Here is a 19,044-nt window from a genome sequence, read left to right on the forward strand (position 1 = left end):
ATAAAAGTAGTTGTGTCCTCCAAATCCATAAGTGTATACTGATTCTAAACAGGTTTACAGAAGGTAATATGTTGACAGGCAGATTAAAAACCCTTTGATGTCGAGTCAGATATAGCTGTACAAAAAGTCATGCACAAAGGAAACTTGACTCAAATTATTCACGGCTGAAAAACAAACCAAAAAAATAACTTCACGGTTACAAAAACATTTAGCCGTCTCTTAAACTTGTCCTACGTGACACATGGTTTGTACATCCGCATCCGACAGGTCGTTATACTTTTTGTCACTCAATGTCTATACAGTTGCAAAAGATGCTATCAACTCAAAATGTTTTGTTATGGTTGACTCCAACAATGAATAGTGGCAGCAAAATGCCAATACCCCTACTGGAATAACAGGTACAACTACATTGTTGATATAAATATCCTGAATTGCTATCTTTAAATTCATAGTTCTCCACAGTATTTTATAGATCAGTTCGTCTGATCTCACCTGAAGGATCTTCTGCAGCTGTTTCTGGTTCTCCACCACTATGATATTGGCCTTGCAGTTTTCTGCTACATACTGGCATGCCTCAGGAGAGTTGGTGGTGTAGATGCCAACAGCGAACCCCCTGCAACAAACAAAAGGATTTTGTCAAATAAAATGTTACAGCACTCAATGGTTTAGGGCCAAAATAGATTTCTGATCTTCTGCTTCATTATAAACCTTGCAGATCTCCAAGTTTAATGCACCATATATCTGGAACAAACTCGCAGCAATGCTCGCTTTCTTAAAATTAAGCCTGAACGATTTTGTTTGCCGCTAAACAGGGATTCAACTAACTTTTATTATCGATTTATTCGCAGACCATTTCAGAGATAGTCTTTCCAAGTTTTTCAGTGTCCAAATTGTTGTCTCTGAATGTCATGTTTTCTCAGTTCAAAACCAAAAGATGATTAAGATATTTTCTGCCAAGTTTGCATGAAAAGAACAATCGACCGATTATTAAAATGCTTTTATAGTCGATTGACTAGTCAAATAATCATTGCATTTCTATACCGCACTGTACGGTACTTGTCTCAAAGTGAGCCGTGTGGTTTCCTTTTTTGTTCTATTCTTAGTAAAAACAAGACATTTAAAACAACCTGACCTTTAAAGCAAACAGATATTGTTCTAAAACTGTATTAAAGTAAACATGTATTATTTGGGACTGTTTTAAAGTAATCCTATATATATATATATATATATATATATATATATATATATATATATATATATATATAAACCTTCTTACTTACACTCCATAACTCAGAGACCCTGACACACACACACACACATACACTTCCTCCCATCAGCAGACACACACATACACCTCCTGTCTCCATGCAGCACACACACATAAACTCCTTGACCCAGATATCAGCAACACACACACATATGCCTCCGCTTATCAGCACACACACATACACTTCCCCTCACTAACACACACACATGTTCTTTTTCAAGGTTCTTTCTGGGGCCAATATAATCCCAAGTACCAATATATCTGTGTACAATGTTTGATTGTTTGGGAAGGAATAGTTTGTGTGAAATCTTTCTTGGGAAAGTAAAGGAGTTAACCCAGGTATAAGATAAAAAGTGATTCTGACCTTGTATAGTTCCGAGGCTGTCACGCTCTGTTCAGAAGAAAAATACTTTTCCCCAGAACTCTGATTCGCTGTATTGGGCCCGACCCAAAGTGAATCCAACCAGTAAGAAAACCGTAGGAGTAAAATGGGACGGAAGAGCCGACACACATCTCCGCCCCAAATATGTCCATATATACTGTTGTTTCTTCATGCAAAATGCCCCCTGTTTCTGACTGGCTGGTCCCGATATCTGTATCGCACGGCAGTAGAGCGGGGAGCCCGGAGTGTTCTGTTTCAGGGCACTCTGTATTTCGTATTGTGTTTTTTACTGTATTAAAATCAGATTATTGTTATAACTTTTATGCCGGTGTTTTGAACTCCTTCTTTTATTAAATCTGACCAGGCTCATCTAAAGGACGGCGCGGAGCAGAGGTGGGCTTTGAGCCACCACTATTGTGTTTGCTCCTACACCTTGCAGCATTTTTGTTGCTTTTTTAACCTGCAGCAAATGTGAGTCGACTTCTCAGTTAGTCAAATTAACCTGGAATGTATGGCACTGGTTTGTCAAGTTAACTGCAGTTTCCATACATTCTAGTTATGCAGCAGCACTCAGCAGACGGTAGGCGTGGAGAATAAACTCACAGTATTGGTTTGTGTATTGCATTTCTACGTTCTTAGCACACAAGAGAAATTAAATGTACTTATCTGTTGTATAACCAGACCCACTTCATGCAATGAAATCTTGTCATCATCCTTTCAGGAATTGCATTAAATACAAATTGTATCCATAATCGTGGCTTAAATCGGGCAGCTGCCAGCATGACAACAACCCAATGTCCTGTCACAGATGTTTGGTGGTTTACCAGCTCAGCTGAGACTAATCTGCCCTTGACCAATTAATGTGTTCAGCTTTCCTAATTACTTGGAATTTATAGATTCTCCGATGGGAGTCAACATCCTAAATTGGGATCAATAAAGTCTTATCTTATTTCCGGTTTAGCACGCTAAAGAAAGGCTTCTCTTTACTGCGGAGGCTGTGGCTCAGTGGATAGTGTGCTGGACTTCAAATCAGGGGATAGCAAGTTCGAGTCCCACTGCAGTCAGCATGTCGTTGTGTCCCTGGGCAAAACACTTCACCCCAAATTGCTCCTGTGGGTTTTGTCCACAGTACTGAATGTATGTTAGTCACTTTGGATAAAAGCATCTAACAAATGACATGTAATGTAATGATGCTGAATAATGATGCAATCACCGCAGATAAGAGGTGTGTTATTACTTTTAGGTGGAAGAAGTACTGAAATCCTTATATATGGATGTTATATGTATATCACACATGTAAAAACACACATGAGGATATGAGTATTTACAGCAAATAAACTAGTGTCAAATGTCAAACTAAAGTTAAGTGAATGTATCTAGCTGCTGTCCAACAGTGCAGTCCATCAGCTTTCTGTTTGTTATAGAGAGGCTAGGTCCCTCCCCTTCCGGGGGACCTCCATGGGACCTTATTTCGGAAAAAGTATGTAACGAAGTCAATGGAGAGAGAAAGATTATCTTTCAATCCCGTTTGAATTGTGCCACGAATTACACATAATGATGTTTGTCAATTTAAAAAGATAATTTTGGAAGTCAATTTTTTTTAAATGTGTCGTAAAACTGTGAAGTAACACTTTTTTTTTTGTGTGAAACGCTCAATAAACTACATCTCTGGTCTCGCACACTCGCATCACCAACACCAAGATGGCCGTCACGTTAGCACATTTCACTTCTTTCTTTCAGAATGAGGCGAAAAGTATTAAAAGAGGTGAAAATCACTACAAGTCTGGGCATGTTGAGAGCTGTACATACACAAAAGGGGAGTTAGTCGGTTCCGTAAGAGCCAGCATGCGGGACCGGCTTTACAAGGTTTCGGTGAGCAACACGAGTGTAATGTGTAACGTTAATGACATCAATTACGCGACTCTGGGATTTGTAGTCTTTCTAGTTGCGTATTTTTCATAATCTTATATTTCAACAGTTTTACGATTAAACTGTGACTTTTTGGACATGGAAAAGATTTTTTAAGATTGACAAACATCATATGTGTAATTCGTGGCACAATTCAAACGGGATTGAAAGATAATCTTTAGGGCGTGACTTTGCCACTCTATTGTGCTGAAACCCATTAATCATGAATTGGTTGACATGTGAAGGCTCTGCTGAACTCACATTTCAAGTCTTGGATCACACCACTCTGTGTTTATGTGTGCATGTCCTCCATACCAGAGCTGAGTGAGGGAACACTGCGCTCATCGCTTACACATTCAGAGTGAAGATGAAACTCACCCTGCTAGAATAGCTGCGATGTCAGAGATGACCCACTCGGACGAGTTGAAGCCGAGGATTCCGACGCCATGGTAGCGCTGCAAACCAAGCTGAACAAAAACAAACACTTTTTAAGTATAAATTAATGAATACATTGTTCTATATCTCTACAACTGTCTAGAGGGGGAAAAGGCAATGTAAATATTGCTATTGTAAAATTATTTGTTGATGTTTTAGGATAAAACTTGACACTGTCCTGTGCAAGTTAAGAAGAAAACAATTATTTTCCTTAAACATTTAAAAAAGTAATACAATAAAATAGAAATGACTGATATCAGTCTAAACCGAACTTTGTTAAACTCTTGAAACCTTTGGACACAGTTTTGAGCTGCCAGTGGATCAACTTTTCTCCAGACGGATCAGAGATCAGGAAGCACTTTGCAATGACAGGTGTTGCTATGGAAACAGATATACAGCCGAGTGTACACATGAGACTGCCAGAAATGGGAATCGATACCAAGGAGCTTTTTTAAATTACTCAAGTATTTCACAACAGAGGGTACAATATGAGGTCTGACATCTGAAGCCCAACAGATCATGTTGCCATGTCACAGGGTCGGCATGTGTGGAGGTTCAGGTTCAGTTTAGTGTGTGTGCTTAAGTTCAGAGACAACTGTAGGTATGTCTGTGTGTGTGTGTGTGTGTGTGTGTGTGTGTGTGTGTGTGTGTGTGTGTGTGTGTGGTGTGTGTGTGTGGTGTGTGTGTGTGTGTACACAATGCTGAGCCAGATTGCTAATAACTGTGTTGAGTCTCACGGTTAACAATAAAGCACTCTGTACTGTACGAAAACAGTCAAGCTAATTTCATCCCGACTCCATTGTGATGCGTCATAGTGTTGCATAGACTGGCTGTACAAAACTAAAATGTCGTCTGGTCTGATCGAAACAAAAGGAGAATACACTTTGCAGATACTACTGTGCTCACTTTAAAAAAGGTAGGGTAAAGGTTGTGCAATCGAGAATTACTTGATTGCACAATGCATTTTTTTGTTGTTGAAATGAGACTTTCGAGGAATTGCTCTAATTGAGCAACACCAAGTTTTCCAGGATTGAACCTCACAGTGTAGACAACAAATCTAAAAGAAAAGCAGAAATTCCTCCACTTTAAAAATCATTATGAGGAACAATGCTGTTGATTAACTAATCAATTAAATGGCTTTACTACCCAGAAAGCTGAATATATACATTCTTTGAGGCTAGGCAGTCAAATCAATAATGCTTCAGAACAGGAGTTGTTGGTGGTTTGTGCTGCGAATATTCTCCCAAAGATGATTGTAATGAAAACTAAAAAATGAATACGGTTCAGATGATTGTGTGACCCTCTCTTATAAGACTATGATTTATATTAGATTCCTCAATGGTTACCTTAAGGAAGCTCTTGGCAGCGGTGCGGCAGGTCTGGTAGTATTCCTTGTAGTTCAGGCTCTTCTGCTGCTCGCCCTCCTTCCAGCTCAGAGCCATATGGTCCCCAAAGCGCTCCACAGCTGAGGTGAACATCTGGTTGACAGTCAGAGGGGTCTCAGCAGCCAGGCCAGAGTCCCCCATCCTCAGTTTCACCTCAGCGTCGCCCTGAGACGTCCACAGGCCAGGCTCTCCTGCTGCTTGCACCTGCAGGGAGTTTGGGCGCTGGGTACTCACTGGATAAAAAACAAAAAATCAAAAGAATAAGCAAACAGTTGTCATGACATTTTCCCAGAAACATACAGAACTGAATTCTCTGCTTTTCACCTAATATCCACGAGAGTTGTAACTGACACCCTGTGTAATACTTGTTGTGTTAAAGTGGATGCCACACATCCTCTGGCTATCCTCTGGCTATCCTCAGGATACACAGCGATAAAAGATGGAAGCCATTACCTCTTGTTGGCTAGATAAAGATTTTTTAGAAACAGCGAGGTCAATAGTTCAGTATTTACCAACCGCAAAGGCTGTTAAGTGTTTTACAAAAAAACACTCTCAAATGAAACACAAATGGTTGTTTTATTCAACTTTTCATTTGACTTGTATTTGAGTGCCTTCATAAATTAAATGAATCATTATTATTAACAAAAACATGAATCAGATCATCATGCAGAATGTAAGCAAGAGTCCATGTCAACCAAACTTTTTGAAAGAAAAGAAAGTCGATCACAGTTTGCAGAGGAACTTCCTGGTTCAACTCGCAGTCACATACAGGCCATGGTTGTGTGAACCCACAGTTTCCTGTGCACTGAGGGATTCTGAGAAACATCATAAGTGAGCTAACATTTTGTTGTACTTTGGTTTAGAGAATCCATTACACTTAAGTAAACACACTCTGAAAGAAAAGATAGTCAGCGAGCAGGATGTTTTCAATAAACGATGGTGTGGTGACGGATGAACTAAATGATGGTGGATTTATGGCCAAACATACCCAGCTGTTATCAGTACAATTACTCTTTTCTTATGGACTCCACCAGCAGCACTGACAATATGATTTTAGTGTATTACCCTGTAAACACCAACCACATTATAATCTATTCACCAGATGACCACAGACCTACATTTGTCATGGTACAATTATGAAGCTTCTCGTAACTACATAACAAAGTCAAATATAAACTTAACAAATGTCATGGAATAAAAGGAACTAGTGCCAGGATGTTCCCTCAGTGACTTAGACAGAAAGGAATGTCAAAGTGCTAACAATGAAAAACTGGACAGGAAAAGGGAAGTGAAGTTTGTTGTGCCAAAGAATGTGCAGTTCGCTCACTTTGATTTGGCTCACTTCCTGAGGATAAAAGGTCAGAGGAGAAAACACATCCAAACATGCTGACTTCAGCAACTAGAGCCAACACAGTGACTGAAGCCAAACTAGAAAATAGTAAATTATTTATCTGTGTATAGCTTAACAAACTGCATTTGGCTGCACCACCCTCAGTTCATAGAGGAGAGTAAACACATCGAAGAGTAAACACATTTAAGCTTCACTCATTAGCCCTCACCCGTTTGTGTGTTTGACGTCCGTCCAGCAGGGACCTCTGTCGTCTTGGTGCTGCTGGCGGCTTCATCATGTGCACCAATTTCCTCTTCCCTTTCCCCTGCGGACTCTTCCCCTGAAGACTCACTGAGGACAGGGAAAGGAAAATATATTAGCCACTTAGCACAGAGGGAGAGCTGATTGTCATACCCTGGGGGAAATCCAGAGGAAGAAATCGAAACCTGCTCTGAGGCAAGCATCTGTGGCTCCAAACACAAACTGAAAATATATATTTAACCTTCAGGTCACAATAATATTCTCAAAGTAAAATGATATCTCTATTGCATTACATTAAAGCTTCAAAAGCGGCAAAAACCACCATGATTACAGTGGCGGGACAGTAATCCTACACACAAGGAGATAATAACTAACATTATGTACATTACTACTGAGAGCTGGAGCTCCACCCTGGGTGGTGTAATCAGATCTCATCTGCATTTAAAATCTTAGTGAAAGGCAAGGATGCTTGTGCAAATAGAGAACAACGAGCCATCATGAAAGCATGCCAAACCTCCTCATTCATCCTTTACATGGGAGCACCTTCACACATTTCTGCGAGCAGCTGAGCAAAAGCTGACATTAACATTTTGAACTTTTTCACTGAATAATTTTTAGAGCAAAGATAAACATCATTCAATTATGAAAAATAATGAATAAAGCAGAATCGGTTTCCTCTTCTTCCCATTTTTGTTCACGACGTGACCCCTTGCATTTTCTTCTAACACCAAGTCAGAGAACTTAAGCTCATGATCAGGTAGTGTCAAGATGTGGACGTACTTTGCTGTATCCACAATGCCGTCGAGGGAGGCTGCGCAGGAGGACTCCAGGAAGCCGCCCGCTCTGTGAGGCTCCGTCACGGCTTCAGACATGGCGGGGGGCTCACACACTGTCACTGTGAGGAGAGAGGAGGGGCTGGTTAGCTGCTGTACTCTATATGAGACAGGCACGCATCAATTATGGCTGTTACAGGGGATAACTTCATACAACAAGACAAAAACTAAATGTATGCTTTGGAAAGACAAGTAGTTGCTGACTAGGTATTTTGACAATCTACTTCCAGCTTTAATTTAGTACAACTATGATAACTAAAGTTTGTTTTTATAATGGCGAGGCCTCTTTGTAGTATCTAATTCATGTGACAAAAACAGATTCATTATGTCACTATTTTCAGAGAATCAAATGACTAGGAACTAAATAGTTTGTTGTCAACTATTGACTAACATGTCTTAGAATGTGTTGCAATGACAAGTACATGTATTGACATAACTGCTATAAGGACAAGAATCATAATATCAGGGTAAGATTTCCTTTTTTTAAACTTTAGGAAAACTAGACACACTCTTTGAGAAAATACCTTATGACCGGAAAAAAATGACAGCATTACTCCCCTAATTGCGAGAGTCACACCAATGTGTGGCTGACAGCCGATAGCTTTAAGTTCACAGAAGACTCACACCTGACCTGAGTGATGTTGGCAGCAGGTCTTCTTGGGGAGGTTTCGTGTGTTTTGGTTATGAGACATAAAATACTTTTGTGTAAATATTGTGATGGTGACTGAGCAGTGCCCTGTACTACGAAGCCGGATAACTCTGGGTTTCCGGTCCTACGACGCTGGTTCACTTCTTACCGCGGTAGATCTCCATGGTAACTAGTGCTGAACACCAAACCTGCTCCGTAGCAATTAATAGAATATCACCTCCCATCTTCAGAGCAATCTGACTATTATAACATTAGCGTTAAGAAAGCTTACTTAAATATCTGCCACAACATAAGTAACCGGATCAAAGTAACATTATGTAGCCTACTACAGTCCGCGACACTGTGAGTGCAGACGTCGATGTGTCCCATTATCATTCATATCACATCATATCACATCATAATGTATCATATATTTCCTTATCTGAGTCAGCTTCTTGAGCCGTATCTGGCCGTGAAACACTTACAGTGTCACATACTGTATGCAGAAGTATTATTTAAAACAACAAATTAAGTTGACGAAACACTCGAGTCAAATGTAATTAAAGTCAGATCCACTCGTGTTTTAGATGGGGTGCCAGTGATATCATAAAACTGTTAATGTACGAATTCAAACACACTGTATTCACCTTGCAGGTACAACTATGTTGCTTTTATCCTGGATAAAGTGTTTAAGTCATGGAGGTTTACTTTAAAGTTTAACTTCTTAAACTTCAGCCCCTCTCCATCGCTCTTCGTTGTGACCCCCGCATTAGAGGTGTTTTCAGAAATGGGGTAGAACAGAGAGCTTCTCTTTATGCGGATGACCTTCTTCTTTATGTCTCTAATTTATCTGTGTCTGTCCCTGCAGCTCTCTCTATTCTTAGCTCATTTGGTGCTGTATCCGGTTATAAACTCAATTTAAGTAAAAGCGAATTGTTCCCTTTAAATAGAGCGGCACGTGAGTTCCCTCTACATAGTCTACCATTTAAAACTGCACTACACAGCTTCACTTACCTCGGGATCCAGGTGACCGATACATTTAAAGATCTTTAGAAAGCAAATTTTGCCCCCCTTTTGTCCCGCGTATAGAAAGACTTCGACCGCTGGTCAGTGTAAAATCTGTCTCTGGTTGCCCGAATGAATTCTATAAAGATGAATATACTCCCCAAATGTCTATATTTATTTCATTGTGTGCCCATTTTCCTCCCTCAAACTTTTTTTCGTAAAACTGACACTATTATTTCTAACTTTATTTGGAACAAGAAAACCCCAAGGATACCCAAGCAATTTTTACAGAGACCAAAGGCGCGGGGTGGACTTGCTCTGCCGAATTTGAAGTTCTATTATTGGGCTACAAATCTGAGAATAATACAGTCCTGGCTGCAGTCTGACTCACAGCACTCTCTGCCTGTTTGGCTTGAAATGGAGGCTGCTTCCTGTAGTTCCAGTATCTCTTTTAAGACCCCCTCCTCCGCTTACACTAAAAATGTAATTGTCAAAGGATCCTTGAAAATTTGGAATCAGTTCAGACGTTTCTTTGATCTCCAAACATACTCTACATTAGCCCCTTTAACTGCAAACCATGTTTTTCCTCCATCCTTAGTAGATAGCACATTTACTATTTGGTCTCTTCATTCAAAAGACCTTTATATTCACAACACATTTGCTTCTTTCCAACAGCTATCTGATACATTTGCACTACCTAGCCAACATTTCTTCAGGTATCTACAAATTTGCAGTTTTGTTAATAATAGATTTCCTCAGTTTCCTAATCACCCAACTGATTCACCGCTAGACACACTCCTTAGGCCGTTACCTACTCTGAAGGGAATGATGATGTGTATTTACGCTCAGATTTATTCTCTTCGTTTGGTTACCCTGAACTCCATTAAATCTCTTTGGGAAATAGATCTTGGGGAGGAGATTTCTGAAGAACTTTGGGAAAAAGCCCTTGCTAATGTACATAAATCTTCTATTTGTGCTAGACATGGACTGATTCAGTGCAAAGTAGTGCATTGCACACACTTTACTAAGCTCAGGCTCTCTAAAATATATAAGGAGGTGGACCCATCTGTGACAGATGTAGCCAAGCACTGGCGAGTCATGCACACATGTTCTGGTCTTGTACGGTCTTACACTCTTATTGGACTGAAATCTTTAGATCACTGTCAGAAATCACTGTCAGAAATCACTGGAAAACCGATTGCTCCTAATGCTATGACCGCACTGTTTTGGTGTAACCCCACCCACATGGCCACTCTCTTCTCTGGAGACAGCCTACATAGCCTTTGTTACTTTACTAGCCAGACGCCTGATATTGCTCGTGTGGAAATCTCCAATATCCCCTTCACACACACCTTGTGGTTAAAAGAAGTCCTAAATTCAGCCAAACTCGAGAAAATAAGGTGCATACTCAGGGGCTCCCTGGGGAAATTCCACAAGATGTGGAACCCCTTTATACAGGTACTGGACATGCCGGATGTCTCTGTACAATAGGGTGGTGGACCTGCGGTGTTAAACTGTGATTAGTGGGAGGCTGACTGACCAACAAGTGCTGTTTTTATTTGATATATTTGGTGTTTTTGTTCCATTTATACACAGCGTTTGATTTCTACTCTTTCATTATGTTATTAATAATGGACTTAGACTCAGAGCCTTTAGATCTTGATTTTGTTGTTTTTTGTCCTGTCGCAGTCTTTTGTTTTATTTATTTTTTGTTTTCTGTCCTGTCAGACTTGAATCATAATGTTGTCACCCTACTTGTCTGCCAACTGCTATTGTGTTGTCTGTCTGGCTGTTTGTTTATTTAAAAAAAAAGTAAAAAAAAAAAAAACAAAGTTTAATTTCTTCATATTTGTCTAATATTATAGTTTACTTTTCATTCAGGAAGTATGACGCTGCGATGTCAGTACGCTTGTCCATGTTTGTGATTGATCAAATGTTGCTAACCCCGCCCCTTTCACGTGATCGCGCTCTCAGCCGGACCGAGAAACCCTGGGTTGATTTACCGAGTTGATGACCAGCGTCGTAGGACCGCTTAGCGAGATCGCATTTGTTAAGGCCCTGACACACCAAACTGACACCAAAGAACACGTCCCGACGGACCCGACTGTTGTGTCGCCTCACGTCTCCTGCGTCTTGGCCAAAAAGTCGCACTGGAACCATAGACTGTAGAGGCTTCTCAATTCTTACATTTCCCCTCCTCGACTCCTATCCTCGAGACTTAGTCCCGCCCACAGGAGATGCGAGCGGAGGAGTCGAGGAGGGGAACCGAGGAGAGAGGAGGGGAAGCAGCAGGTGGTTAGAGAAATTAGAACTCCTCTCCTCTGAGCGGTCATTTTAAAGAGACGTCCATTAATGATGACAGGAGGCACAGCACTTCTGTCTGATGGACAGATGTGTTCATGACGACTTATATATTTACTTTTAATTCATTGACAGTGCGGTATAATGAGACAGTAACAGGCTACAGATGCGGACACACACACACACACATAAATATATTTATATAAATATATACAATTTAAAGTATGAGAGCACTCTCATAATAATAATAATAACGTAACACAATCAGAGACTGGATACACCCCCCCCCCCTCTCTCTGGTCGCTGAAATGGGGAATTGAAATTACGGGCCAAAAGTTGTATTTACAAGTATTAAAAGTAAGCATAGGACACCAAACCAACTGCTCTGCTGTACTCACTGGAAACATCGCGTCGTGATGAAAGCAGTTACTAAAATAATATCCAGGGGATGCATGCAGAGCCGTTATTGGCTGAGATAAGTCCGGCTGTGCGTAACGCCTCCACCGTTCCCGGAAATGCATCCGTGGAGGAGCCGTGGAGGATGCATCAGTGTATCCTCGATCATAGCTCCTCCAGAGAGCCTCCTCGATGCTCGGTCCTCGATGTGCATTTAGAGAAATGAGATGTCCTTCAACATGGCGCGCTGAAATTCATTTCCGGGTCACTACCGGAGGACGGAGGAGTCGAGGAGGGGACATTTGAGAATTGAGAAGCCTCTTGTATATATAAAGACTATAATATAGTCTTTATATATACAAGAGGCTTCTCAATTCTTAAATTATGTAAACACACCGCAAAGACTTCAGCCGACGGCCAAGTAGCACGTACGCACTGCGCATGCGTGAGTGGCAATAACTGTCCTTATCAGCAGTAGTGTGTAGTCGTCATTCAAAAGGCAACCGGAAGACAGACTGCGTGATATACAGTACAAACTTCAGCTCTCTGAAGCAGAAAGAAACTATTTAAGCATTGTGGCTGGCAACCTTAAAGTACTGCTGCTACCACAATCCATGCATCAGTAATTATAATCCGAGATTATATTGTAACCTGCCACAATAGGAGTCGGAAACAGGCTTCAAGTTCTTAGGTTTAATAGCTCCTTTGGTAGCATACAAATACAGGTTCATAGGTTAAAGGCTTATACAGTCTATGGTTAAAGGTTACAGGTCGCAGGTTCAACGTCACTCTAGGGCCCTTTCTCATTTCACTAATTTCCCCTCCTCGACTCCTCTGTCCTCCGGTAGTGACCCGGAAATGGATTTCAGCGCGCCATGTTGAAGGACATCTAATTTCTCTAAATGCACTTCGAGGACCGAGGAGGCTCTCTGGAGGAGCTATAATTGAGTATACACTGATGGGTCCTCCGGGCCAGTCCGCGGATCCTCCGCGGATGTATTTCCGGCAACAGAGATGTTTAAAAGAGTTGTGGCGCACGGCCGGACTTATCTCAGCCAATGACAGCTCTGCATGCATCCCCTGGATATTATTTTATTAACTGCTTTCATCGCGATGCGATGTTTCCAGTAGGGCTGCTCGATTATGGCAAAATTCATAATCTCGATTATGGCAAAATTCATAATCTCGATTATTTGGGTCAATAATTGATATCACGATTATTAAAAAACGATTATCCATTTACTTTGAAAACATCCAACAGTATGTTTTTAACAGTTGATTACCCTGAACTATAATTCAACTGAAAAACCAATACAAAAAAGGTTAATAAATAAATACAAAATTAATTAAAATAAATAAATAATCGTTTTATTTCGATTATGTTGTTTTCATAATTGTTGCAAGCCAAAATCGTAATTGTGATTAAAATATGATTAGGGTTAGGAGCAGAGCAGTGTGTAAAATATATATCACTCAGTATAACAGGCCTACATTACTTTTTTTATTTGTATGCTTTAGTTTAGTAGATATCTACAAACAAACAGTCGATATTTTTCTAAAACCATTTAGTACTTCACATAATAAAATACACAACGGCTGTATCCTGATATATATTATATGCTTTAGGAGCGTGTTGTACAGTGTCTAGGTGCGTGTGGTACAGTGTCTAGGTGCGTGTGGTACAATGTATGTGTGTGCGTAGATGCGGAGGACAGACAGGTCTCACTTGGTTTGGTGTACTATGCTTACTTTTAATACTTGTAAATAAAACCTTTGGCTGTAATTTCTCAGCCAATCAGAGTGATTTATTTTGCCGACAGCCTCCGATACCGATTCACCATGTTCAATCGGGGGCGGAAGGTGTCGGCACGGCCGAAAAGACACGACGGAGCGGGACACACCAATCTGGACGGGACGGGACAGGACGCTCATCGACGGCCAGACATCTATCAACGGCCAAAATCGGCTTGGTGTGTCAGGGCCTTTAGGGTTAGTTAAGCCAGATAACTCAAACATATCCAGGGTATATTGAACTGGATTCGTAGTACAGGGCACTGCTGAGATCATATACAAATAAGGAAGAACTGTAATGCGCACGGCACAACTGCGGACATGTTTTCCACCTTTATAGCTGACTTTATGGGCTGCTAAACAAACATTGTATTTGCTTTTACTACGACTGTTCTGTTGACAGAATTTGGTTGTGTAGCAACAGTGTGGGAAACATATGGAGCTGTGGAAAGTGAAAAGTCCTGCTACAGATAACATTGTCCTGCTGTCAACAATACACCCAATGTTTACATTGCTCCACCCTCTCAAAATCCAATGAAAGCTTTATATGAAAATAAAAAATACATATGAGGGTCAACAGTTTTTTCCTATCAATCAACTTGCATTAATAAGGCTGCAACAGCATCTTGAAAGGGAATGGGTTCCATTTTAAGAGAATAGTTTTCTGCATTGGCCATTACCTCATCACAGGAAACATGTCAAAGCCTCCAAACAATAAAGCATCACCACTCGGCCACCATAAAACCCACATCTCCATGGCGCTCATTCATGCCCCTCTGTTTGCTAACACAGGTCCAAGCTGCTGCTGTTATGTTTATTTTAGCAGTCTGAAAACACATACCAGCGGCTTCGTCTGCCTATTGTGACGGCAGCCTATCATGACTCTCCTGTCAGGGACAATTGGGCTCAAGAGAGGTCAGAGAGCAGGAACCAAAATATTTTCCATCACGCAACCACGCCTTCCGAAGTTCCGATACATAACTACAAAAACAGACCAACTCACCATGAGCGAATTGTGTCTAAAATGGCCGAAATACCAGCATTCCTGAAATTCTGGATCTTAATGGATCAGCAGGCCTCCACTCAAGCTGTCATCACTGTTGTAAAAGAAAATCAATCCTACTCAAGTCATGTGACAGTGGCCAGCTCACCCCGAAGAGGCTTTGTTAATGAGTCTTACATACGGAGGCCACAAGGTCTTTCAGCCCAGGGGACAGATGGTGAGGGGGATCTCTCACTATCTATGCTATTTCTATTTGGCCTTCCAATGCAGCTTCAGATACCTCAAAGACACAGCTGTAATAGCAGCATTAAAGATAGTTTAGTTGAAGGTGGAGGCAAGCGGATATGTGACCTTGGGTGTGGTATGGGCAGAGAGATATCCAAAAAAATCCCCTCCTCCTCCTCGTATGTCTTTAGGATGCGTCTGTTTTGTCTTCATGCATGGGGTTGAAGGAATGAGATGGGTGAGGGGCCAGACAATGATCTTAAGTAAAGGTTCAGTCACTTGTACCCTCGAGGTCTGGACTATTTTAGCCTCAAACATCAGACCTGGAAAGGCCCTAAGGCTGCTTCTTGTTTGCTCCCTTTTTATTTCCGCAACACTGTGTCCATTTTGGTCCAATGTGCCGTTGTTCACATGAGCTCATCACGTTTAGATCACCATTTAGGCTGAGGTGCATTCTTCTGATTTAGCTACGGTGTGATCACCCCCTGCATCTTTTCAGGCAGTGACACATGCCTTACAACATTAATCATATGTCCTCAAGGGTTACTGAGCAACTTATCCAGGATTGTTCAAAAATAAACCTCAAGCCTTGTGATGTAACTATAACTTACAGATTTGTTGTAATCCATTTCCGGTAAAGGTGTGGTTTACCGATAGAGAAACGTTTGTGGGCTTCCCCTAAACGTTCCTGCTTCCTAATTGACCTTGGTGTTGCTTAGACTTGTGGGTAAAGTTTAATTTGCCAATCAACTGATATTTAGATTGTCAGAAAATAGGGAAACATTAATCCGAGTGCCAATTGGACATCTTCAAATGTCTTGTTTTGTTTGATCAACATCCAAAACCAAAAGATTTTGAATATGCAATGACATAAAAGTTAAAGCAGCAGACGTTACCATGGGGAAGCTGGAACAAGCAATATTTTGGGGACAAATGACACATTGGTTGTTGTTTTTTTTAGAGCCAAAATATCTGTCGTAAACATATCCATATTATTTGTTGTGTTTTATTCATTTTCAGCACAGTTAACGGCCAGGATTAGTTGTCTGAAAGACTAAGCCCTCTGTACACTGACATCATTAAATGCAACCGCATTCATGCAATCGGGACAGGATTAGAAATGTAGAGCAGAGTCGTGTGCAACAACAGCTGTTGATTCAGAAAGGGAAAATGCAACAGTTTGAAAGAAAACACCACTTGTTTCATTATCGATTGGTGTAGAAGAGTGCCTTGTTAATTTAGAAATCAGACAACTATCACGACCCAGACATAAGACTAAAACCTGAATGTTAAAAAAGGGTCTCTCCACAACGCAATAACACCATGCCTGCAAAACTTCAGTTTGGCTAATCCCCTGTCAAAAACAACAGACAAAAACCCACCCCTCCCTTTTGTTGTGTCTCTTTTCTCATGCATAGTCTCCCCTTGTTCAAGATAACAGTCATCTCCCCTTGACTGTCTTAACCTAATGTCACCCAAAACAGCTGCTGCCTCTCAACAGACCCCAGCAGAGCACTTCAAAACTGGGCTTCATCTTCAGCATCCTCACTACACAGCTACCAGTCAACTTTTTTGATCCATTTTCAAATATTTGAGAGCCAATGCAAACATTTTTATATAAAAAAAGAAAGAAGGGAAAGGCTTTAAAGGCATCCCTTTAACAATAATGGTCATGCAGATTTAAACAGATCTGCAGGGTTACACCCTTTTACAGGAGACCATATGTTCACATGTTGCAGAGACACACAATTCCCTTCTCATTTTCTATTAACATTACATATTGTATTAAATGGTTTATTAAGCTTTGACATTCATGCTCAACAAAGGCCAAATAAGTACCTCTTTCATTGAAACTGTTAAGGGAACACCACAGGCAATTGCTAGGGGAAACCACACATATGGCATTAAACCTAAAGAAAATAAAAATAAATTAACTGATAATAATATATATATACGCAATTGTAGTATCATGCATGAAACCAACCGGTTTCTAACCAAACCTGATCAGACTGAGTGAAAGCTGAGCTAAGGAGGGCTACTGCTACATCACATCTCCATTAAATAAACAAATACATAGAGCTACTCACATTGCATTGTTGGAAATATTGTTTCCCCCTGGTTTGTATTTCAGGTTTTCCCTGGAATGGTCCACTTTTCCCTTTAGATAAAGGAGTTCTGGTCCTAAACAATCGCGCACACAAACACGGCGACAGACCACTGTTTCTACAACTCCAGCAGCATATCATTCATTTTCAAACACCAGCCGGATTGTTTGACCCCACCCCCTGAAAACCCCACCCAGCCCAGAGTAGACTGCTTCCTCCAGACACACACCCCCTCCCTCCTCCATCATCCAACCAACCTGATTGGCTGAAAACTGCTCACCCCACACAAGATCCATTTTCCATATAAGGCCACGCGAGGCAAATGAAAAAGGTGGAGGGGGGAGTGGAGAACTCTCTCGCACACACACTCCACAGATGATGCTACGAAACTCCACCACCATCCCCCTATGGAGATACTCTCCGCACATACACACTTTCACACACTTAAACACGTTGCAGCTATGCTGGGTTACTCTCGGACAAACTGTAACTCCGGTTTCTGAGGGCAGATTGCAGCTGTGCTACTTTTTCACTTTTTGACCTTTCATTGGTGGAAATCATTTTTGTGCACAATGCAAAGACGCCCACTCGTTAACCTACACTCATACACATATCTCCCACCCTCCTTTGCATAATTCCTCAATGTTAAGACATTTGTAATTGGGTTTGGCTGCAAATATGGATAATTTACGATTTCTAATCAGGAGATTATGTTCTTGATTGATGGACTGGTTGTTTTGTCTATCAAGATGTAAAAGAAACGCTATAGTTACTTTACCAACTCAATATATGATGAACTCCAACTAGAATATGGAGCAAATCATGTTAAACATTATATTAACTTATATTACATGCTTAATCAATTAGTGGATTAACAGAACTTTTTAGCAAATCCTTCTCATCAATTCTAAAGCAAGAATGTCTAACGGCTTTTAAAATAAGGGGATATGCAACTACAAAATAATGCATGCATAATCAGCAGGGATACTCAATTGATTTGTTAACAATGTAACAGTCACAGGGGCTTTTTTTTTATTACTATTGAGTACTTCTTATATTTTATGTTCTGTTTACATTTAGCTAATAATAATAATAATTGTATTAGCGACATTTCCAAAGCAGTACTTTTACCGCATGTTGTACTTGCTCCATTGCTGAAATATAGATCACACACCAGATGCCAAAGCTTCTTATCAAAATACTAACTGGGATCAATGCATTGCAGCAGTTTTCCATATACCTGAACGAATGAGAAACCTCTTCTGACAGACTGACTTTCTCAACATTGTGACAACATTACTCTTAGCAATGTTTGCAAACGGGATTTTAGGGCTATCAGCCCAATTACACTTAACAAGCCAATCGTGTTTGTCTAGTTCTTTTGAGCAATGACCTGATATACAGGCTGCTTAACAAAGACAGCAGCTCAAGAGAGGAAACCACTGCAGCATGAGGAACATTAGTTTAAGGAACCCAATACCCATATCATAAATGGGTTTGCTGCTGGCGAATATTACTATTACAAATAAATAAAGGAGTGACAAGGTAAACATTACTACTTGCAAGCATGCTGGCCTCTGTGAAGTTTGGGTGGAGACTCACAGCCAATTAGACATCACATTTCAAATTCTTGTGTGTACTACCAAATGAAAGTAAGTTGCCATTTATAGCACAGTAGAAATCCTTTCAGAGATACACAAGCAACACTTGCGGTAAACAAATAACCACTCTCATTGCTGGTGGATTAACCTAAAAGGAATTTCCTTTACAATATTTCCCCCCAACTCCC

General features: G+C 40.7%; 1 protein-coding gene across 1 annotated transcript in view; it reads right to left on the reverse strand.

Annotated features, from left to right (window-relative positions):
* Window positions 1–19,044, reverse strand: part of acsbg2 (acyl-CoA synthetase bubblegum family member 2) — a 30,023-nt gene that overhangs the window by 5,996 nt on the left and 4,983 nt on the right. Inside the window, 5 exon segments of the mRNA XM_034209938.1 lie at window positions 493–613; window positions 3,936–4,024; window positions 5,339–5,610; window positions 6,937–7,058; window positions 7,749–7,864. Coding sequence (XP_034065829.1) covers window positions 493–613; window positions 3,936–4,024; window positions 5,339–5,610; window positions 6,937–7,058; window positions 7,749–7,864 — 720 coding nt within the window.

Source organism: Gymnodraco acuticeps, unplaced genomic scaffold (genome assembly GCF_902827175.1).
Source record: "Gymnodraco acuticeps unplaced genomic scaffold, fGymAcu1.1, whole genome shotgun sequence".
NCBI lineage: Eukaryota > Metazoa > Chordata > Actinopteri > Perciformes > Bathydraconidae > Gymnodraco > Gymnodraco acuticeps.